At 38.2% G+C, this 20,181-nt stretch overlaps 3 protein-coding genes across 6 annotated transcripts in view; 2 read left to right on the forward strand and 1 right to left on the reverse strand.

The window, feature by feature from the left end:
* Positions 1-7,205, forward strand: part of LOC131806342 (CTP synthase-like) — a 58,203-nt gene extending 50,998 nt beyond the window's left edge. For 2 of the 3 annotated variants that reach the window (XM_059130337.1, XM_059130339.1), the window contains exons 2-4: positions 4,782-4,952; positions 5,032-5,533; positions 5,600-7,205. In XM_059130337.1, the coding sequence (XP_058986320.1) occupies positions 4,782-4,952; positions 5,032-5,533; positions 5,600-6,656 (1,730 nt within the window). In that variant the 3' untranslated portion in view covers positions 6,657-7,205. Of the gene's footprint in view, positions 1-68; positions 219-281; positions 1,997-4,781; positions 4,953-5,031; positions 5,534-5,599 lie in introns of those variants that run through there. The other variant, XM_059130338.1, reaches the window with a different exon arrangement.
* Positions 7,206-10,194: 2,989 nt separating this feature from the next.
* Positions 10,195-14,318, forward strand: LOC131800329 (tryptophan--tRNA ligase, mitochondrial-like). Of its 2 annotated transcripts, none has more exons than XM_059130355.1 (5): positions 10,195-10,220; positions 11,298-11,458; positions 11,517-11,678; positions 11,734-11,996; positions 13,444-14,318. In XM_059130355.1, exons 2-5 carry the CDS (start codon positions 11,324-11,326, stop codon positions 14,246-14,248), a joined length of 1,365 nt encoding a protein of 454 aa, XP_058986338.1. In that variant the 5' UTR covers positions 10,195-10,220; positions 11,298-11,323; the 3' UTR covers positions 14,249-14,318. The 2 variants fall into 2 exon arrangements, with proteins under 2 accessions (XP_058986338.1, XP_058986339.1); XM_059130356.1 differs by lacking the exon at positions 10,195-10,220 and adding an exon at positions 10,287-10,305.
* A 13-nt stretch (positions 14,319-14,331) lies between these two features.
* On the reverse strand, positions 14,332-18,283 carry LOC131806344 (mucin-2-like). The gene is made up of 2 exons (XM_059130354.1): positions 18,127-18,283; positions 14,332-18,048 (listed from the first exon to the last, which is right to left on the reverse strand). Exons 1-2 carry the CDS (start codon positions 18,191-18,193, stop codon positions 14,390-14,392), a joined length of 3,726 nt encoding a protein of 1,241 aa, XP_058986337.1. The 5' UTR covers positions 18,194-18,283; the 3' UTR covers positions 14,332-14,389.
* Between the last annotated feature and the right edge of the window lie 1,898 nt (positions 18,284-20,181).

Raw genomic sequence — 20,181 nt, forward strand, 5'->3', positions numbered from 1 at the left:
TAGCATAGAAATTGCAAAAACCAAAAGAGGGCAATTTTTGAAATTTTTTGGGGTGATTTCCTTTCCAGAGGTGGTGCTAAAGGCCAAATGGAAGGGTCTGCGTGACAATTTCCGTGTGGAATACAAACGCATACCCCGGGCCGATAATGGTGATTTTTTGGTAGAACCAGCCACCTTTGAGTCCAAATGGATCCATTACTATGCCTTGTTGTTTTTGAGTAAGTAACCCCTCACATGCCGCACTTAGTTATTCTAATTACCCTAATACCGTTTATCTGCAGCCGAACACATGCGCCACCGGGTCCCCAAAAATGAACAGGATCAAGCCTTCTTTTTTGCCCAGCAGAGTCAGGATTGTGAGAAGACCGTGGTTGAGCCAGATCTCACAAATGGTCTAATACGACGCCTGCAGGACAGCGATGAAGAGTTCGATGAAGATGATGTTGACGAGGACGATGATGAGGTTACCGAAACCACACCCCCAGCGGCCCATTCCCAACCTCTGACCTCAGTGGTGAATGGTGTACCGGGAGCCATAATTAAACTTGAGGATAATAGGAAAAATTTTGATAAAGAGGTGCAAGATTTGTCCAAGAAATCATTGGACAGTGCTGCAGCAAATTTGACGCAGGCGTCAACAGCATCACCGGTAGCAACACTACAGCCTCAGCAGCAGCAACAGGCCACAACAATATCTTCAACAACGGCCGTTAGCCCCTTGGCCTTGGGCTTGACAGCAGCTGCAAGTGCAACAGCAACACCCGTGCCAGTAGCATCCTCATCACCCTTATACTTACAAACGGTACCAGTTACCTCCTCCAGCTCACTGGCCCCGGCTCCAGTTGCCCCGGCAGCAGCCTCATCATCCTCACTCTCCTCCTGTTCGGTATCCTCTGTTTCAAGTACAACCTCCAATTCACCACCCTCATCTACAGCATCGGCCACAGCAGCAGCCCCCTTGACAGCTTTAAATTTATTTCAAGCCACCCCACCAATGGCCCATAACACAGCCTTTGCTGTGGCTGCCACCTTGGCCTCTATGAATGGTGGTGGTGGTGGTGGGATATCTGGCAACAATTCCCTGCCCTCGGTATTGCCATTATCCCTTACCACAAATCTGCCCAGTGCATTGGTGTTACCCAATACCTGTTTGCCAAATGGCAGTGGTGGTGTTCCCCCCAGTGGTGGACAACAGAAAATTCGTTCAGTTTCACCGCCACCGCTGTACAACAAGGCCCATCATCCGCCGCCCAGTAGCAATAACAACGGCAACAACATCTCATCGGCCATGAGTAAAGATCGTTCCGACGATTTCCCCCTCAATGTGGCCAGTTGTCTACATGGCAGCCATGAAAATTTGAATTTTACCAAATATTCCTATACCAATGGTTTGATATCGGCTTTGAAACTCAAACGACCACGCCTCTCAGAGGATAGTAATTTCAATGGTTCCTCATCAATGGATACATCAAATGCGGCCACGCCCACACCCTTGGTGCCCGAGGATGATGATTATCACTATTTGTTGTCGCTGCATCCATATATGAAACAGCTGACGGCAGCCCAGAAGCTAAGGATTCGAACAAAAATACAAAAATTGATTTTCAAAGAACTCTACAAAGAGGATTTGGAGGAATCGAAATAAGGGGGGTAGAGAGAGAGAGGTTTTGTGGAAGATGAAAAAAAAAACAATTAAACCAAAGTCATTACTTTTTAGATTTTCTAATGCAATGAATGTGAAGGACCTTATCTCTCAAATCTCTGTGTATGTGCCAAAACATATCTAGCCTTAAATTGTATTTCCTCTCACACACACTTGAATCCTTTAATAATTAAGATACCTTTCATTGTATACATATTTAAAAAAAAACAGTTCCTCCTTTTGGCAGGAAATTTGGAAGAAAAAAAAATATTGTGAAAACTTTCCAACAATTCCTGGAAAACAAAACAAATTATGCTTTAAATCATTTACTGAATTTTCTACTTTATTTTTTTTGTTTTTAGTTTATAATTATTATTAATTACATTGTACTTCTCAGAATATCAGCATTTATTTTCTTATTTTGTAAATATATATATTTTTTTTTGTTAAATGGCCATAGTTTAGATATTAATATACGCAATTATGTTGAGTAGACCTTTTCGGGTTTTAATATTTCTCTTTGAGAAAAATTAATAAACCCTTGCGAAACCTACCAAACAAAGCATTTATAATATTTAACAAAAAACACACAGAAATCTTTACATATATGTATCTCAAATTTAGTTTATAAATGTATTTCCGTATATATAAGAATTCTATTTAAAAAAATAAATTACAAAGAAGAATTTAACTAAAAATAAATCTTGAAACAAACCACAATTATATTTATATGAATTTATGTTGGAAAAAACCCCAAAACCATAAATTATGGATATTCATTTGAAATGCCAACAACAGGGAGTCTTCTCTCCCTTTTCATTCTTTTTTATGCCCTCCACCATACATAGAATGGAGGGTATATTAAGTTCGTCATTCCGTTTGTAAGTCATTGAAATAATAATTTGTTGACTCAACAAAGTACAGGATGAGATAAAAAAAGCTGCAACAAAGTCAAACGCCATAATTTTTACATTTTTTTATACCCTCCACCATGGAAACTGTGTAACATCCCTACATATTCGTAGTAGACACCATAAAGTATACATATACTTAATATTCAGCATAAGATTCTAAGTCGATTTAACGATATCCGTCTGTCTGTTGAAATCTCAATACAACCCGCGTTATTTGACGTAGAGTGTCAACATTTAGCAGAACGGTTTGTATTGTGTCTAGGACGGTTGGTATTGAAAATGAGATATATCGGTCCAGGTTTTGGTATAGTCTTCATATAACAGTACCTCCCGATATTCGGTATTTTGATGATTTTTTCATGGATTTGTCTGAAAATTGTTATGTGTAGGTCATAATGGATTCTAGCTCAGGTGGGGAAATATTGTATGTATAGGCCACGTTTTGGTATAGCCCCCATATAACGGAATCTCCCGATATTCGGTAATTTGCTGATTTTAGCGACATTATTTTTGTTTTTGTTATTTTGATGATGTTACCGACATTATTTACCGGAACTATTTCAAATTTGGTGTTTGAAGTTCGTAATGATTACTACATCCTATGACAGAAAATTGTCTGTGCAGGTCCACTTCTTCGTATAGCCCCCATATAACGGTACCTCCCTATATTCGGTATTTTGATGATTTAGCGACATTATTTACCGGAATGGTTTCAAAATTGGTATTTGAAGTTCGTAATGGATACTACAACCTATGACAGAAATTGTCTATGCAGGTCCACGCCTTCGTATATCCCCCATATAGCGGTACCTACCGATATTCGGTATTTTGTTGATTTTAGCGACATTATTTACCGGAACTATTTCAAATTTGGTATTTGAAGTTCGTAATGGATACTACAACCTACGAAGGAAAATTGTCTGTGCAGGTCCATCATTTGGTATAGCCCCCATACAATGGTACCCCCCTTTATTCCGTATTTTGATGATATAAGCGACATTATTTACCCGAATTATTTCGTATTTGAAGTTCGTAATTGATACTACAGCCTATAACAAAAAATACTTATCCAGCACCATCGTATAGGCCCCATGTAAAGGTTTTCATTTGGGCGGTATTTTTCGAAGGACTTTTTTTTGAAATCTTTCAAAAAATGTTCTTTCTTGGGTAATATGAGTTGCATTTTGTAGTGTATTATAAAAAATGTTTTTTTCTTACCTCATAGAATTCGAAAATGTAAGGGTTTAGATTGCTTTTTGAGTAAACAAATCTAATTTGAAGTTATGTTTACAATTTGAGGTTATAATTACAATCCTTTACTTGAACTGTATTTGTCTACAAGGGACTCATGTCAAAATATGGGAGTATGAATTAAGATGATTTATATCTTGTAAATGTTTAACCTATTATTTCAAGTTTTCATGGAGGGCCCAAAAAAGAATAATTTTAGAATAATCAAAGAGCAGAGCTTGCGCTTTGTCGGCTGTGATGATACCAAGCAACGTATGGTAGTTATTGAGCTATGGAATCATCCTTATTATGTGGGTACCCAATATAATCCACCCATCATCAAACCCCTACCACCATTTTTGGTGGAGGACCCAAAAAAGAATAATTTCGTATTTTTTTTTTGCAAAAAAATCGTTTATTTTGGCGTTATGTTTATATGGGAGTCATCATCAAAATATGAAATTATGTATTTAGATGGCTTAGATTATGTAAATGCTTCGCACATAGTTTAAGCTTTTAATCAGTCAATCAATTCCAAAAAGTAAACATTTTGTTGCTTTGGAGAAGTGTTTTTCATTTTTGAGGTTATGTTTACAAGGGGGATATATGGCAAAAGATGGAATTATTTTAATGCTTTATATTTCTATAGCTTGCAAATACCTTCAAAACCTACCAAAATTAAACAATTTGTTGCTATCCAAAAATTGTTCATTTTTGAGGTTATGTCTGCAAAGAAGAAATGGCTAGAAATGGAATTATAATTTTTTTTATTAAAAAAAATATATTCTCACAGTTTCTGCTACCACGAAGAATCAACGAAAATTGAACATTTTAAGCAAATGAAAAAAATGAGGTTCATTTGACAAGGAACTGAAAGTATGTCACCACAGACATTTGTCAATTCATTTCAATTCTCTCAATTAAATCGTATACTAATATTTCTCTTTTTCTCCCCACAATTCTCTCTCTTTCTCCCACCCACTTTTATTTTCCAGGTGAAGTTTATGTCTTGGACGATGGCGGTGAAGTCGATTTGGATTTGGGCAACTATGAACGTTTTTTGGATGTCACATTGCATCGTGACAATAACATTACCACGGGTAAAATTTATCAACTGGTTATTGAAAAGGAACGCAAGGGAGAATATCTGGGCAAGACCGTGCAGGGTAAGGGGGAAATATCTAACATTTCTTTTTGACAAATTTACTCAAATTTTTTTTTTTTTTTTTTGTTTGCATCCAACAGTTGTCCCCCACATCACGGATGCCATACAGGAATGGGTGGAACGTGTGGCCGAGACACCCGTACGCGGTGAGTCCAAACCCCAGGTTTGTATCATTGAACTGGGTGGCACCATCGGTGACATTGAGGGTATGCCTTTCGTTGAGGCCTTTCGTCAATTTCAATTTCGTGTGAAACGTGAAAATTTCTGCTGTGCCCATGTCTCGTTGGTACCCTCACCCTCGTCGACGGGTGAACCCAAAACCAAACCCACCCAGAGTTCGGTGCGTGAGCTAAGAGGTTTTGGCCTGAGTCCTGATCTGATTGTCTGTCGTTCCGAGAAACCCATTGGTTCGGAGGTGAAGGAGAAAATTTCGAATTTCTGTCATGTGGCACCGGATCAGGTCATCTGTATACATGATTTGAGCTCAATATATCATGTCCCGTTGTTGATGGAACAAAATGGCGTCATTGAATTCCTCAACGAACGTTTGCAGTTGAATATCCAACCCAGCAAAAGGGAGAAGTGAGTGGCATCTTTGCTTATTTTTTTTGGAGGTTGTGTTTTTAATTGGAATTTTGGTCTTTTTAGGTGTCTGCAGAAATGGAAGGACTTGGCCCGTCGCTCGGAAACCCTACGCAAAACCGTCAACATTGCCTTGGTGGGTAAATACACCAAATTCAAGGATTCCTATGCCTCGGTGATCAAGGCCCTGCAACATGCCGCCCTGGCTGTGGGCTATAATCTCAATCTGAACTTTATCGATTCCAGTCTCTTAGAAAACGAAACCCTGCAGGATGCCCCCTCCAAATACCACAAAGAATGGCAGCTGTTGTGTGAAAGTGATGGTGTCTTGGTACCTGGTGGCTTCGGTTCCCGCGGCATAGAGGGCAAAATCAAGGCCTGCAAATGGTGTCGTGAAAATCGCAAACCCTTTTTGGGTATTTGCCTGGGTCTGCAGGCGGCTGTTATAGAATTCGCCCGCAATGTTTTGGGCCTGGAAGATGCCAACACCACAGAAATTAATCCCAAAACGGCAAATCCCTTGGTCATTGACATGCCTGAGCATCATACCGGTCAAATGGGCGGCACCATGCGTTTGGGTAAACGCACCACCATCTTCTCCGAAGAGCCCAGCATTATTAAACAGTTGTACGGTAATCCCAAAACTGTTGATGAACGTCACCGGCATCGTTATGAGGTGAATCCCAAATATGTACCCCAACTGGAAGAGCAGGGCTTGCGCTTTGTGGGATGTGATGATACCAAGCAACGTATGGAAGTTATTGAGCTAAGGAATCATCCCTATTATGTGGGCACCCAATATCATCCGGAATATTTGTCACGCCCCCTGAAACCCTCACCACCATTTTTGGGTTTGATATTGGCCTCAGTGGGACGTCTGCCAAACTATATTGCCCGTGGCTGTCGGCTATCGCCACGCCAACAATCAGATGCCTCTTCGGATGAGGATGATTTGCAGATAACGGCAAAAATCAACAATCTTAAATTAAATGGTGGCAGTACATTTTTGACACCCAACGGCCTATGTCGGGCGGGAGGAGAATTATTTTTAAATGGCACATCATCTGTGGAGGCTTCGGACACAGAATCGGGTAGCAAACCACTCAATGGTGGTGGTGTTTAAACTGGTGTGGGGAGGAAGAACTGTTGTAACACCAACACATAGACACACAAATTGCTGCTGGATAAATGTTAGTTTTTAGGGTTAAGAAGATATCAAATAATAAAAAAAAGATGACAGTCCAGTGGTACTGAACTTTAATACCTTCCACATAAGACTGGATAGGGTATTAAGGATACTCGTTTTGAATACAAAAAAAAAATATTTAAAAAAACAACTAAAAAGTCAAAGGCTCTTGCTTAGTTTGTAAGTTAAATAGATAACCCACACACACAATGTATGGTTTAAAACTGAAGGAATTTTCCGCGTTGTTTATTTTGTATGAAAATATTTACCGCATCCATCCACCCACCCATGCGCGCTGTGTGGGCGATGGTGGTGGCGGCGTGAATAATTGTGATTTTGGCAAAACAAGCACTAGTTAAAACTATACTACAAATATTTCCAATATTTTTCAAACTTCCTCTCCCCCCTCTCTCTCAAATACAAAAAAAAAAAAAACAAGACAAGTTTAAAGTAATTTATGCTTATACAAAGAATTTTGAAAATATATACATAACCTTAACAAAAACAATTCATAATTTTTATTATGAAACCAATTAATAAATATTCGGAAATTTTACTTCTTTAAATTAAAAAATATTAAAAAGAAAAACAATATGAAAATAAAATGTAAAAATTAAACAAAAATATTTTTTCTGTTTTATTTTGAACCAGACCATTTTAAACTAAACGCTCATATCTCCTTAAATATTGACATTTCGGGGTTTTTAGCATATTATTTCATTGAGATATTTAAAGAGGAAAAATAGGGTATTTTAAAACGCTCATAACTCCTTAAATATTGACATTTCGGGGTTTTTAGCATATTATTTCATTGAGATATCGAAGGAGGAAAAATAGGGTATTTAAAACGCTCATAACTCCTTAAATATTGACATTTCGGGGTTTTTAGCATATTATTTCATTGAGATATCGAAAGAGGAAAAATAGGGTATTTTAAAACGCTCATAACTCCTTAAATATTGACATTTCGGGGTTTTTATCATATTATTTCATTGAGATATTTAAAGAGGAAAAATAGGATATTTTAAAACGCTCATAACTCCTTAAATATTGACATTTCGGGGTTTTTAGCATATTATTTCATTGAGATATTTAGAGAGGAAAAATAGGGTACTTTAAAACGCTCATAACTCCTTAAATATTGACATTTCGGGGTTTTTAGCATATTATTTCATTGAGATATCGAAAGAGGAAAAATAGGGTATTTTAAAACGCTCATAACTCCTTAAATATTGACATTTCGGGGTTTTTAGCATATTATTTTAATGAGATATTTAAAGAGGAAAAATAGGGTATTTTAAAACGCTCATAACTCCTTAAATATTGACATTTCGGGGTTTTTAGCATATTATTTCATTGAGATATCAAAAGAGGAAAAATAGGTTATTTTAAAACGCTCATAACTCCTTAAATATTGACATTTCGGGGTTTTTAGCATATTATTTCATTGAGATATTTAGAGAGGAAAAATAGGGTACTTTAAAACGCTCATAACTCCTTAAATATTGACATTTCGGGGTTTTTAGCATATTATTTCATTGAGATATCGAAAGAGGAAAAATAGGGTATTTTAAAACGCTCATAACTCCTTAAATATTGACATTTCGGGGTTTTTAGCATATTATTTTAATGAGATATTTAAAGAGGAAAAATAGGGTATTTTAAAACGCTCATAACTCCTTAAATATTGACATTTCGGGGTTTTTAGCATATTATTTCATTGCAATTATTAAAGAGGAAAAATAGAGTATTTTAAAACGCTCATAACTCCTTAAATATTGACATTTCGGGGTTTTTAGCATATTAATTTAATGAGATATTTAAAGAGGAAAAATGGGGTATTTTAAAACGCTCATAACTCCTTAAATATTGACATTTCGGGGTTTTTAGCATATTATTTCATTGAGATATTTAAAGAGGAAAAATAAGGTATTTTAAAACGCTCATAACTCCTTAAATATTGACATTTCGGGGTTTTTAGCATATTATTTCATTGAGATATTGAAGGAGGAAAAATAGGGTATTTTAAAACGCTCATAACTCCTTAAATATTGACATTTCGGGGTTTTTAGCATATTATTTCATTGAGATATTTAAAGAGGAAAAATAGGGTATTTTAAAAAGCTCATAACTCCTTAAATATTGACATTTCGGGGTTTTTAGCATATTATTTCATTGAGATATTTAAAGAGGAAAAATAGGGTATTTTAAAAAGCTCATAACTCCTTAAATATTGACATTTCGGGGTTTTTAGCATATTATTTCATTGAGATATTGAAGGAGGAAAAATAGGGTATTTTAAAACGCTCATAACTCCTTAAATATTGACATTTCGGGGTTTTTAGCATATTAATTTAATGAGATATTTAAAGAGGAAAAATAGGGTATTTTAAAACGCTCATAACTCCTTAAATATTGACATTTCGGGGTTTTATAGCATATTATTTTAATGAGATATTTAAGAGGAAAAATAGGGTATTTTAAAACGCTCATAACTCCTTAAATATTGACATTTCGGGGTTTTTAGCATATTATCTCATTGAGATATTTAAAGAGGAAAAATAGGGTATTTTAAAACGCTCATAACTCCTTAAATATTGACATTTCGGGGTTTTTAGCATATTATTTCATTGAGATATTTTAAGAGGAAAAATAGGGTATTTTAAAACGCTCATAACTCCTTAAATATTAATATTTCGAGGTTTTTGGCATATTATTTCATTGAAATATTTAAAGAGGAAAAATAGGTATTTTAAAATGCTCATAACTCCTTAAATTTTGACATTTCGGAGGAAAAATAGGGCATTTTAAAACGCTCATAACTCCTTAAATATTTACATATCGGGATTTTTAGCATGTATTTTCATTCGGATATTGAAGGAGGAAAAATAGGGTATTTTAAAACGCTCATAACTCCTTAAATATTGACATTTCGGGGTTTTTGTATCACTAAAATCATGCTTTTATTATTTGCTTTTAAAATATGGCATATGAATATATTTTATATAATTATTTTTATATTTTATAACCACTTTTAGGTAAACCTTAACCTTACCCCATTAAAAACTAATATTATTCTTTTAATAAAATATTTTTTTAATAGTTTATTTATGTATCGCCATTACTTAATACTCCTCAAGTATTTATTTATCATTTATTCACAATTTATTACTTTATTTGGCGGCATCTATGCGGGCAATTATGTCACTACAGTCATACTCTCACTTGGTAACATAATGGCAACACCAACAGCAAGGAACACATTTCGATCTAAGGAACACTAACATTGTTAGGCTTTTTTGTTGTGATTCCACATCTTTATTTAATTTTTCTTTGTCGCCTTTCGCTCCAGAGTTGCCATATCACATTGTCGTTCAGATTTTGTTGGCCTTTCTGTTTTGGTTCCACATCTTTATTCCGTTTTCTGTTTGTGTCGCCTTTCGTCCTAGAGTTCATTTTCGATCTATAGAACACTAAGAAATTCTTGGAAACGTTCGTTTGGTAAATTGTTAATTAAAATTAATATTTTAGGCATAAATCATATAAAATTTATAATAAAAATTATGAAAATGTGTAGAAGAAACGTGTATGTGTGATTGTGCATGCTCAAAAATATCAATAACACGATAAAACATGAAAAAAGAACTTGAACATGAACTTAACCTCTAATTTGTGGCGCCTTTGGTGTGTTATGTCTGTGTAACAATAAAACAATTAAAAGAATTAAAAATATTTGATTAAAAACCTCAATAAAAATTTAATGAAAAAGCGCAACTGCTATTCTATGCTTCGGGCTATTCGAACTTAAGTACTAGATAAAAGCCTTCTAAAAGTATGAGGAGTGTTTAGGGTCTTCTGTAGTCGATAGGCCCTAAAGACTCTACATAAAAATAAGAACATTACACAAAATAAAATATCCTACAAAAGCTTTCCATGAGATAAATGGACCTCCCGGGGCCTAAGCTGATTATATGTGGGTGGAAACACATTTTTCGGCTTAGCTCTAGTTTTCTAAAAGTTCTTGATCAATAATTTTTTTATATAACTCCCGAACCATTTTAAATAACCCCCTCATATGACCATATGTTGTGGATTGGTGAAGCAAGCTTTCAAATAATATTTTGGGTCAAATGCCCGGGTCCATCCCCCAAATACCAAATACTACATATGGAAAAGTTTTATATCAAAAAAAACTGATAGTTTTTACTAAACTACAGTTGAATAGAACAAAAAATACAACAAATCGGGGAACTTCCCCAAACCCGAATGCCTTTTGGACATATGTTCTGTTACAGTACCTGCAAGAATCTACTAGTTTTGCAATTTTCATCGATAAAATAAAGGAAAAGTCGGTTAGCGTAGTTAAAATTTTTATATTCTTGCAGTTCTGGAGCAGAACATATAAGAATATGTATTAAAAAAACGTACTTAAATATTATATATTGATTATATATTTTAAAATACAAATTAATTATATACATTCTTTTTGTTCAGATACACCCTGAAATTGGATCCAGAAAATTTCTCCCTTTGACAGAGTTATTTATAAAAATAACTTTTTAAATTATTTCTTTGAAGGAAGACATAAATTCAAATAAAGACAAATGAATTGCAACAAAATTATGCGAAGTTTAACATGGCTAAGGGCAAAGAGCTTGAGACTAAATTTGAGAAGTCTTTCGACCCAGACGACGATGAAATCTATGGATTCAACACCCACCATGGAAGAGGAAAAGGAGGTATGAATGTGATTTTATATGTAGAAATAATATAATTCAAATATTTCCCTATTTTCAGAATCTAAAATACCCCAGAAAGATCTTTTCCGGCATACAACCCACCGGTCAGCTGCATTTAGGTAATTATTTGGGTGCCGTGCAGAAATGGACACAGCTGCAGAACAGTGGTGATGATGTTACCTATTGCATAGTTGATATGCATTCCATAACAATACCACAGGTTTGTAAATAATAAAATATCCGATGACCGTTTAAAAAAATCCATTTGTTTTCAGAATCCTGCCGTTTTGCGTGAAAACATTTTCGAAATGGCTGCCACAATGCTGGCCTGTGGCTTGGATCCCCAGAAATCTACAATATTTGTACAGTCATCGGTACAGGAGCACACGGAGCTGGGTTGGATTTTAAGCTGCCTATGTACCATGCCACGTCTGGGTCATTTGCCACAATACAAAGAGAAATCACGCACGGTCAAAGATGTACCATTGGGTCTTTACGTATATCCAGTATTGCAGGCTGCCGATATTATGTTATACAAGTAAGAATCGAACAAATCTCGTTTTGCTTTCAATGGGGAACTTTCAAAAAATTCTAGAGCTCCGCAAATATTATTTTTTATACCCTCCACCATGATCAGCATAAAAATCTATGTCGATTTAGCGATGTCTGTCCGTCTGTCCGTCTATGGAAATCACTCTAGCTTCCAATCGAAAGAAAGTATGATGATAACATTTTACTCAAATGTATATTATGTCTGCAGGACATTTGGTATTGAAAATGGGCCATGTAGGTCCAAGTCTTCGTATAGCCCTCATTTAAAGGTACCTACCGATATTCGTTATTTTGATGATTTTAGCGACACTATTCACCGGAAATGTTTCAAATTTGGCATTTGAAGTTCGTAATGGAAACTACAGCCTATGACAGAAAATTGTCCTTGCAGGTCCACGCCTTCGTATAGCTCCCATATAACGGCAGCTCCCGACATTCGGTATTTGGTTATTTTAGCGACATTATTCACCGGAAATGTTTCAAATTTGCCATTTGAAGTTCGTAATGGAAACTACAGCCTATGACAGAAATTTGTTTGTACAGGTCCACGCCTTCGTATAGCCCCCATTTAACGGCACCTCCCGATATTCAGTCTTTTGAAGATTTTAGCCACATTATTTACCGGAATTGTTTTAAATTTGGTATTTGAAGTTCGTAATGGATACTACAGCCTAGGACAGAAAATTATCTGTGCAGGTCCACGTCTTCGTATAGCCCCCATATAACGATACCTCCCAATATTCGGTATTTTGATGATTTTAGCGACACTATTCACCGGAATTGTTTCAAATTTGGTATTTGAGGTTCGTAAGGGATATTACAGCCTATGACAGAAAATTGTCCATGCAGGTCAATGCCTTCGTATAGCCCACATATAACGGTACCTCCCAATATTCTGTATTTTGATAACCTTTGTAGGTCTCAATTTTTTCTAATAGAAAAAAAGTTCGAAAAATGTAGGTTGTATTTTTTTCCGGTAGAAATGAGTCGAGTCCTCTGTAGGTCTTCGTTTTTTCCGAAGAAAAAAATTCTAGATCTCCGCAGGTCACTGTTTTCTCAACAGAAAATATTCGAGATCTTTGTAAGTCTTAGAAAAAATGTAATCCTCTGAATATTTCAGTTTTTTTTTCCCAAAAGAAACAATTTAAGGCCCCTGTAGGACTAAGTTTTTTACTATAGGAAAAATACAAGACCTCTGAGGGTCTTAGTTATTCCTGAAGAAAAAAATCGAGATCTAGTACATCTCAGTTTTGTTTTTTTTTTTTTCAATAAAAACCTTCAAGATCTCCGCACTTGTTCATTTTCTCAACAGAAAAAAATCGGTTACCTCCGCAAGTCCTAGAAAAAAATGAGAAATACGAAGCCCTCGTTTATTTTGAAGAAATTAAATAGTTTTTTTCCTTCATCTATTTTTTTTTCTTTTTTCGTTCCAGAGCCACTCATGTCCCTGTCGGTGAGGACCAATTGCAACACATCCAGTTGACACAACATTTGTCGCGCATTTTCAACACCAAATTCGGCCAAACCTTCCCCATATGCCATGCCATGATTGACAATCATGATGCGGCGCGCATACGTTCTCTACGCAATCCGGCCAAGAAAATGTCCAAATCTGATCTGGATACCAAGGCCACAATAAATATACGCGATGCACCCGAAGTCATTGTGGAAAAAATCAAAAAAGCTGTTACCGATTTCACCTCTGATGTTACCTATGAACCTGAGGCACGGCCTGGTGTTTCAAATTTAGTTGTAATTCATTCGATGGTCAGTGGAACGCCCATAGAGAAGGTCGTGGAAGAAGCCAGAGCCATTGATACAGGCCGCTATAAGTTACGTGTTGCTGAGGCTGTTGTGGAGCATCTGAAACCCATTCGCTTGGCCATTGATGAGCATTTAGCGCAGAAAAATGATTTGATTCATTTGCTTGAATCGGGAGCGGAAAGGGCACGGCAAGTTGCCCAACAGAATATTGTGGAGGTTAAAGAGAAAATGGGTTTGGGCATTTATCGCAATGTGCCACAGTACATTGATATGTCTGCAGAGTTATTAAATGCCTTGCCGAAGGACAAGAAAAAGCCAAAGGCCAGCGACAAGGAAACGGAAACACCAATCGTGCCCAAACAAAAGCTGCGAGTGGAGAAAAAATCAGCTCCACAAAATTTGGCCCCCACTTTCAAGTTGGACGAATCGCTGGCATCACCCCCCTCTCCTTCCGTGGCAAAGAAGGCACAATAGATTTAAGTAAATTAATTAGTCAATGGAAGTCTGGACTCCCACCCCGCAAATATGCCTAGTCTTTAAATAAATTAAATAAAACAATTCACAATTTACGATGCTTTAGATATTTTATTTTGAAATTTTTTGCTGCAGACCAATCTATTTGTTGCCGATGTCACATTTGACCATATTTCGGAAGTTGCAAACCATCTTGGTCTCATCGAAGTAGAGATTAGCGGGACAGTTAAATTCTACACTTCTTCCGTCGAGGCAGGCGTGGAATTTGCCACAGTCATTGGGATCACGTACCAAAGATCCATGGGCCTGTCCCACGCAGATTGGATGCTGGTTTCGTCGGGAGGTTATTTTACCAGATCTGGCCCTTAAAGTGGAAGAAACCTTTTTTCGATTTTGTTTACTCTGAGGACAGGGTGTTGTGGTCTGGTGACAGGGAGTTGTAGTTCTAGGATGACATGGAGTTGTTGTTGTAGTCACTGGGGGCTCAGGATGGCATGGAGTTGTGGTGGTGGAAGATGGTGGTTCAGAATTTTGGGGAGTTGTTGTAGTCGAGGATGGTGGCTCAGGATGGCATGGAGTTGTGGTCGTGGAGGATGGTGGCTCGGAATTTCGGGGAGTTGTTGTGGTGGAGGACGGTGGATTTTGGGGAGTTGTGGTCGTGGAGGATGGTGGTTCAGTTTGGCATGGAGTTGTTGTGGTGGAGGACGGTGGATTTTGGGGAGTTGTGGTCGTGGAGGATGGTGGATTTTGGGGAGTTGTGGTCGTGGAGGATGGTGGTTCAGTTTGGCATGGAGTTGTTGTGGTGGAGGACGGTGGATTTTGGGGAGTTGTGGTCGTAGAGGATGGTGGTTTAGTTTGGCATGGAGTTGTTGTGGTGGAGGACGGTGGATTTTGGGGAGTTGTGGTCGTGGAGGACGGTGGATTTTGGGGAGTTGTGGTCGTGGAGGATGGTGGTTTAGTTTGGCATGGAGTTGTTGTGGTGGAGGACGGTGGATTTTGGGGAGTTGTGGTCGTGGAGGACGGTGGATTTTGGGGAGTTGTGGTCGTGGAGGATGGTGGTTCAGTTTGGCATGGAGTTGTTGTGGTGGAGGACGGTGGATTTTGGGGAGTTGTGGTCGTGGAGGATGGTGGTTTAGTTTGGCATGGAGTTGTTGTGGTGGAGGACGGTGGATTTTGGGGAGTTGTGGTCGTGGAGGATGGTGGATTTTGGGGAGTTGTGGTCGTGGAGGATGGTGGTTTAGTTTGGCATGGAGTTGTTGTGGTGGAGGACGGTGGATTTTGGGGAGTTGTGGTCGTGGAGGACGGTGGATTTTGGGGAGTTGTGGTCGTGGAGGATGGTGGTTCAGTTTGGCATGGAGTTGTTGTGGTGGAGGACGGTGGATTTTGGGGAGTTGTGGTCGTGGAGGACGGTGGATTTTGGGGAGTTGTGGTCGTGGAGGATGGTGGTTCAGTTTGGCATGGAGTTGTTGTGGTGGAGGACGGTGGATTTTGGGGAGTTGTGGTCGTGGAGGATGGTGGTTTAGTTTGGCATGGAGTTGTTGTGGTGGAGGACGGTGGATTTTTGGGAGTTGTGGTCGTGGAGGACGGTGGATTTTGGGGAGTTGTGGTCGTGGAGGACGGTGGATTTTGGGGAGTTGTGGTCGTGGAGGATGGTGGTTCAGTTTGGCATGGAGTAGTTGTGGTGGAGGACGGTGGATTTTGGGGAGTTGTGGTCGTGGAGGATGGTGGTTCAGTTTGGCATGGAGTTGTTGTGGTGGAGGACGGTGGATTTTGGGGAGTTGTGGTCGTGGTGGATGGTGGCTCAGGATGGCATGGAGTTGTGGTCGTGGAGGACGGTGGATTTTGTGGAGTTGTTGTAGTGGAGGATGGTGGCTCGGAATTTGGGGGAGTTGTGGTCGTGGAGGATGGTGGTTTAGTTTGGCATGGAGTTGTTGTGGTGGAGGACGGTGGATTTTGGGGAGTTGTGGTCGTGGAGGATGGTGGTTCAGTTTGGCATGGAGTTGTTGTGGTGGAGGACGGTGGATTTTGGGGAGTTGTGGTCGTGGAGGATGGTGGTTTAGTTTGGCATGGAGTTGTTGTGGTGGAGGACGGTGGATTTTGGGGAGTTGTGGTCGTGGAGGATGGTGGATTTTGGGGAGTTGTGGTGGTGGAGGATGGTGGTTCAGTTTGGCATGGAGTTGTTGTGGTGGAGGACGGTGGATTTTGGGGAGTTGTGGTCGTGGAGGACGGTGGATTTTGGGGAGTTGTGGTCGTGGAGGATGGTGGTTTAGTTTGGCATGGAGTTGTTGTGGTGGAGGACGGTGGATTTTGGGGAGTTGTGGTCGTGGAGGATGGTGGTTCAGTTTGGCATGGAGTTGTTGTGGTGGAGGACGGTGGATTTTGGGGAGTTGTGGTCGTGGAGGACGGTGGATTTTGGGGAGTTGTGGTCGTGGAGGATGGTGGTTTAGTTTGGCATGGAGTTGTTGTGGTGGAGGACGGTGGATTTTGGGGAGTTGTGGTCGTGGAGGATGGTGGTTTAGTTTGGCATGGAGTTGTTGTGGTGGAGGACGGTGGATTTTTGGGAGTTGTGGTCGTGGAGGACGGTGGTTCAGTTTGGCATGGAGTTGTTGTGGTGGAGGACGGTGGATTTTGGGGAGTTGTGGTCGTGGTGGATGGTGGCTCAGGATGGCATGGAGTTGTGGTCGTGGAGGACGGTGGATTTTGGGGAGTTGTTGTAGTGGAGGATGGTGGCTCGGAATTTGGGGGAGTTGTGGTCGTGGAGGATGGTGGTTTAGTTTGGCATGGAGTTGTTGTGGTGGAGGACGGTGGATTTTTGGGAGTTGTGGTCGTGGAGGATGGTGGTTCAGTTTGGCATGGAGTTGTTGTGGTGGAGGACGGTGGATTTTGGGGAGTTGTGGTCGTGGAGGATGGTGGTTTAGTTTGGCATGGAGTTGTTGTGGTGGAGGACGGTGGATTTTGGGGAGTTGTGGTCGTGGAGGATGGTGGATTTTGGGGAGTTGTGGTCGTGGAGGATGGTGGATTTTGGGGAGTTGTGGTCGATGGAGTTGTTGTGGTGGAGGACGGTGGATTTTGGGGAGTTGTGGTCGATGGAGTTGTTGTGGTGGAGGACGGTGGATTTTGGAGAGTTGTGGTCGTGGAGGATGGTGGTTCAGTTTGGCATGGAGTTGTTGTGGTGGAGGACGGTGGATTTTGGGGAGTTGTGGTCGTGGAGGATGGTGGTTCAGTTTGGCATGGAGTTGTTGTGGTGGAGGACGGTGGATTTTGGGGAGTTGTGGTCGTGGAGGATGGTGGTTCAGTTTGGCATGGAGTTGTTGTGGTGGAGGACGGTGGATTTTGGGGAGTTGTTGTTGTCGAGGATGGTGGCTCCGAATGGCATGGAGTTGTTGTAGTGCTACGTGGTGGTTGAGCGTGACACGGAGTCGTTGTTGTCACAACTTCAGGATGACAAGGAGCCGGAGTTGTTGTTTTGCAATTTTCTCTGGCAGCTCCGCCTTCCGACGACACATCCCTTTCCATGCTGGAATATTCATTCAATCGAAGCGCAATACGTTTCAATTGGGCACACTTGACCAGACCGGCAATGTTACACATTCGGGTGTGATCATCATAGAATAGGCCACTGGGACAGCGTTGACGGTAACGTTGACCCTGGTAACAGATGTAATAGTGCGAACAGCTACGGGGATCAATGAGATAAGCGCCATCGGCTTGGTTGCGACAATCGTTGACATGGCTAAAGGGATTTGCTGTAGCTATTGCGATCATCGGCCCGATGACCAATAAGGGCAACAAAAGATTTACTGCAACGAAAAAATGAGGACAAAATTTGAGTTTCAAATATTCAATTTTTTTTTTGTTTTTTGATTTTGAAAACTTACTGCCTCCCATATTTGTAGACATCAACTTTTGATCAAAACAAATTATTGCTACTGTTTGCCATGCCATCGCGCCTATTTATACTGCTACTCCGGTGGCACCTTGACATGACAGGGGAAATAAATTAAACGTTATCTTACCGATGTTATAGTTCTGTAATTATTATTGATTTCGAATTTACAAACACTTTGTGGTGTTGTTGTCGTCTGTGGTTGTAACAAATGGTAACATTGTAAAATAACTCTGCTATCAATTGTGTCAACTTCCCGTGACCCCATATCGGGAGTATCGTGTACCGGAAAATTCGTTCGCAGATAGTGGAAATATTTTTTTTTTTATGCAGGAATATCGAAATGTAATGAAATGCTGTCTAGGGTGGATGGCAATAGATTTTAGGTGAACAACACCACTTGCTGAAATTATATATATTTTCTCAAAAGTTTTTATATTTTTATAACTCTGGCGAAATCATAGTCTCAGCTGCCGGAATAATCAGGAAAATGTGTTTATATAGTCAGCTTTCTGAATTGCATGAAAAATATGGAATTGAAGCTGGACTAAAACACATTAGGAATATGCTGCAATGATTGCTCCCCATCGCTGGTGGGAAATATAAAATTGCAAAAAAAAAATGTTTCTATAATTTTTATTTCTATTTTAGTCTTTTTTGACTTAGTTCACTTTCCATCGCCAGAGGGAAATTTAAAATTGCGGAAAAATACAAAATATGTTTTTCTTGGTTAAAAAAATATTTTTACATAATTTTTTTCTTACTTTAGATTTTTTTTTAATTATTTCACTTTCCATCTCTGCTGGAAAAATTTCGAAAAAAAGATATGTTTTATTTTGTTAAAAAATATTTTATCTAAGTTTTTTGACTTAGTCCACTTTCTAACTCTGGTGGGAATTTTAAAATTGTAAAAAAACACAAAAAATGTTTTTTTTGTCCAATATATTTTTCCGTTTAAAATATATTTTTTTCCTTAATTTTTTTGTTATTTTTATTTTTTTTTTTTTTGACTTAGTCCACTTACCATCTCTGGAGGGAAATCCAAAAATTGCAAAAAATAGGTTTCTTTGTCCCATATTTTTTTGTTTAAAAGAATATTTTTTTATTTCAGTTTTTGACTTAGTCCATTTTCCATATCTGGTGGAAAATAAAAAAAACTACGAAAAAACACAAAATATGTTTTTTTTTGTTTTTTTTTTTTTAAATATTTTTTTTCTTTATTTTTTTTATTTTAATTTTTTCACTTAGTCCACTTTCCATCTCTGGTGGGAAATCCAAAAAATTGCAAAAAATAGGTTTCTTTGTCTAATATTTTTTTTGTTAAAAAAATATATTTATTTTTTTAATTTTTTTTTATTTTAGTTTTTGACTTAGCCCATTTTCCATCTCTGGTGGAAAATCCAAAAACTGCAAAAAAAAAAAAAAAACACAAAACATGTTTTTTTGTTTGTTTTTGTTAAAAAAACATTTTTTTTTAGAAATTTGTTTTAATTATTATATCCCATCCCTGATGTGTGATTTTCCAGTTACAACAACAACGTTTTCTCACTGATTTTCTCTCTCAATTTGTCTTATATTGTGTCGTTATAATATTAAAAAGTAGCCTTAGTAATTTGTTATGATTAAAACATCCCATCCCTGGCTTGTGATTTTCCACATTTTGCTATCGATTTTCTCCTCAACATGTCTTATATTGTAGTCATAACATCAAAATGTAGCCTTAGCAATAATTTGTTCTAATTAAAACACCGACGGCGATATTCCGTCATCGATTTTGTTTAACCTCCGCTTCTTTGTCTTTAAAAAAAATATTTTTTTGTTTAAAAAAAATATTTTTTAAAATTTTCTTATTTTAGTTTTTGACTTAGTCCATTTTCCAACTCTGGTGGTACATCCAAAAACTGCAAAAAAAAAAAAAAAAAAACACAAAATATATTTTTTTTGTTGCCTAACATGTTTTCTTGTTTTTGTTAAAAAATATATATATATTTTATTCTTATTTTAATTTTTTCACTTAGTCCCCATCTCCGGTGGGAAATCCAAAAAT

The sequence above is a fragment of the Musca domestica genome, unplaced genomic scaffold, assembly GCF_030504385.1.
Source record: "Musca domestica strain aabys unplaced genomic scaffold, Musca_domestica.polishedcontigs.V.1.1 73, whole genome shotgun sequence".
NCBI classification, from domain to species: Eukaryota; Metazoa; Arthropoda; class Insecta; order Diptera; family Muscidae; genus Musca; species Musca domestica.

What these genes read in the sequence shown, in the direction of transcription:
- LOC131800329 (XM_059130355.1), top strand. Translation starts at nt 11,324, where the DNA reads ATGAATTGCAACAAAATTATGCGAAGTTTAACATGGCTAAGGGCAAAG. An exon ending in ATTCCATAACAATACCACAG is followed by an intron (nt 11,679 to 11,733) that starts GTTTGTAAATAA and finishes ATTTGTTTTCAG; the next exon opens with AATCCTGCCGTTTTGCGTGA. An exon ending in GCCGATATTATGTTATACAA is followed by an intron (nt 11,997 to 13,443) that starts GTAAGAATCGAA and finishes TTTTCGTTCCAG; the next exon opens with AGCCACTCATGTCCCTGTCG.
- LOC131806344 (XM_059130354.1), bottom strand. Translation starts at nt 18,193, where the DNA reads ATGGCATGGCAAACAGTAGCAATAATTTGTTTTGATCAAAAGTTGATG. An exon ending in GTCTACAAATATGGGAGGCA is followed by an intron (nt 18,049 to 18,126) that starts GTAAGTTTTCAA and finishes TTTTCGTTGCAG; the next exon opens with TAAATCTTTTGTTGCCCTTA.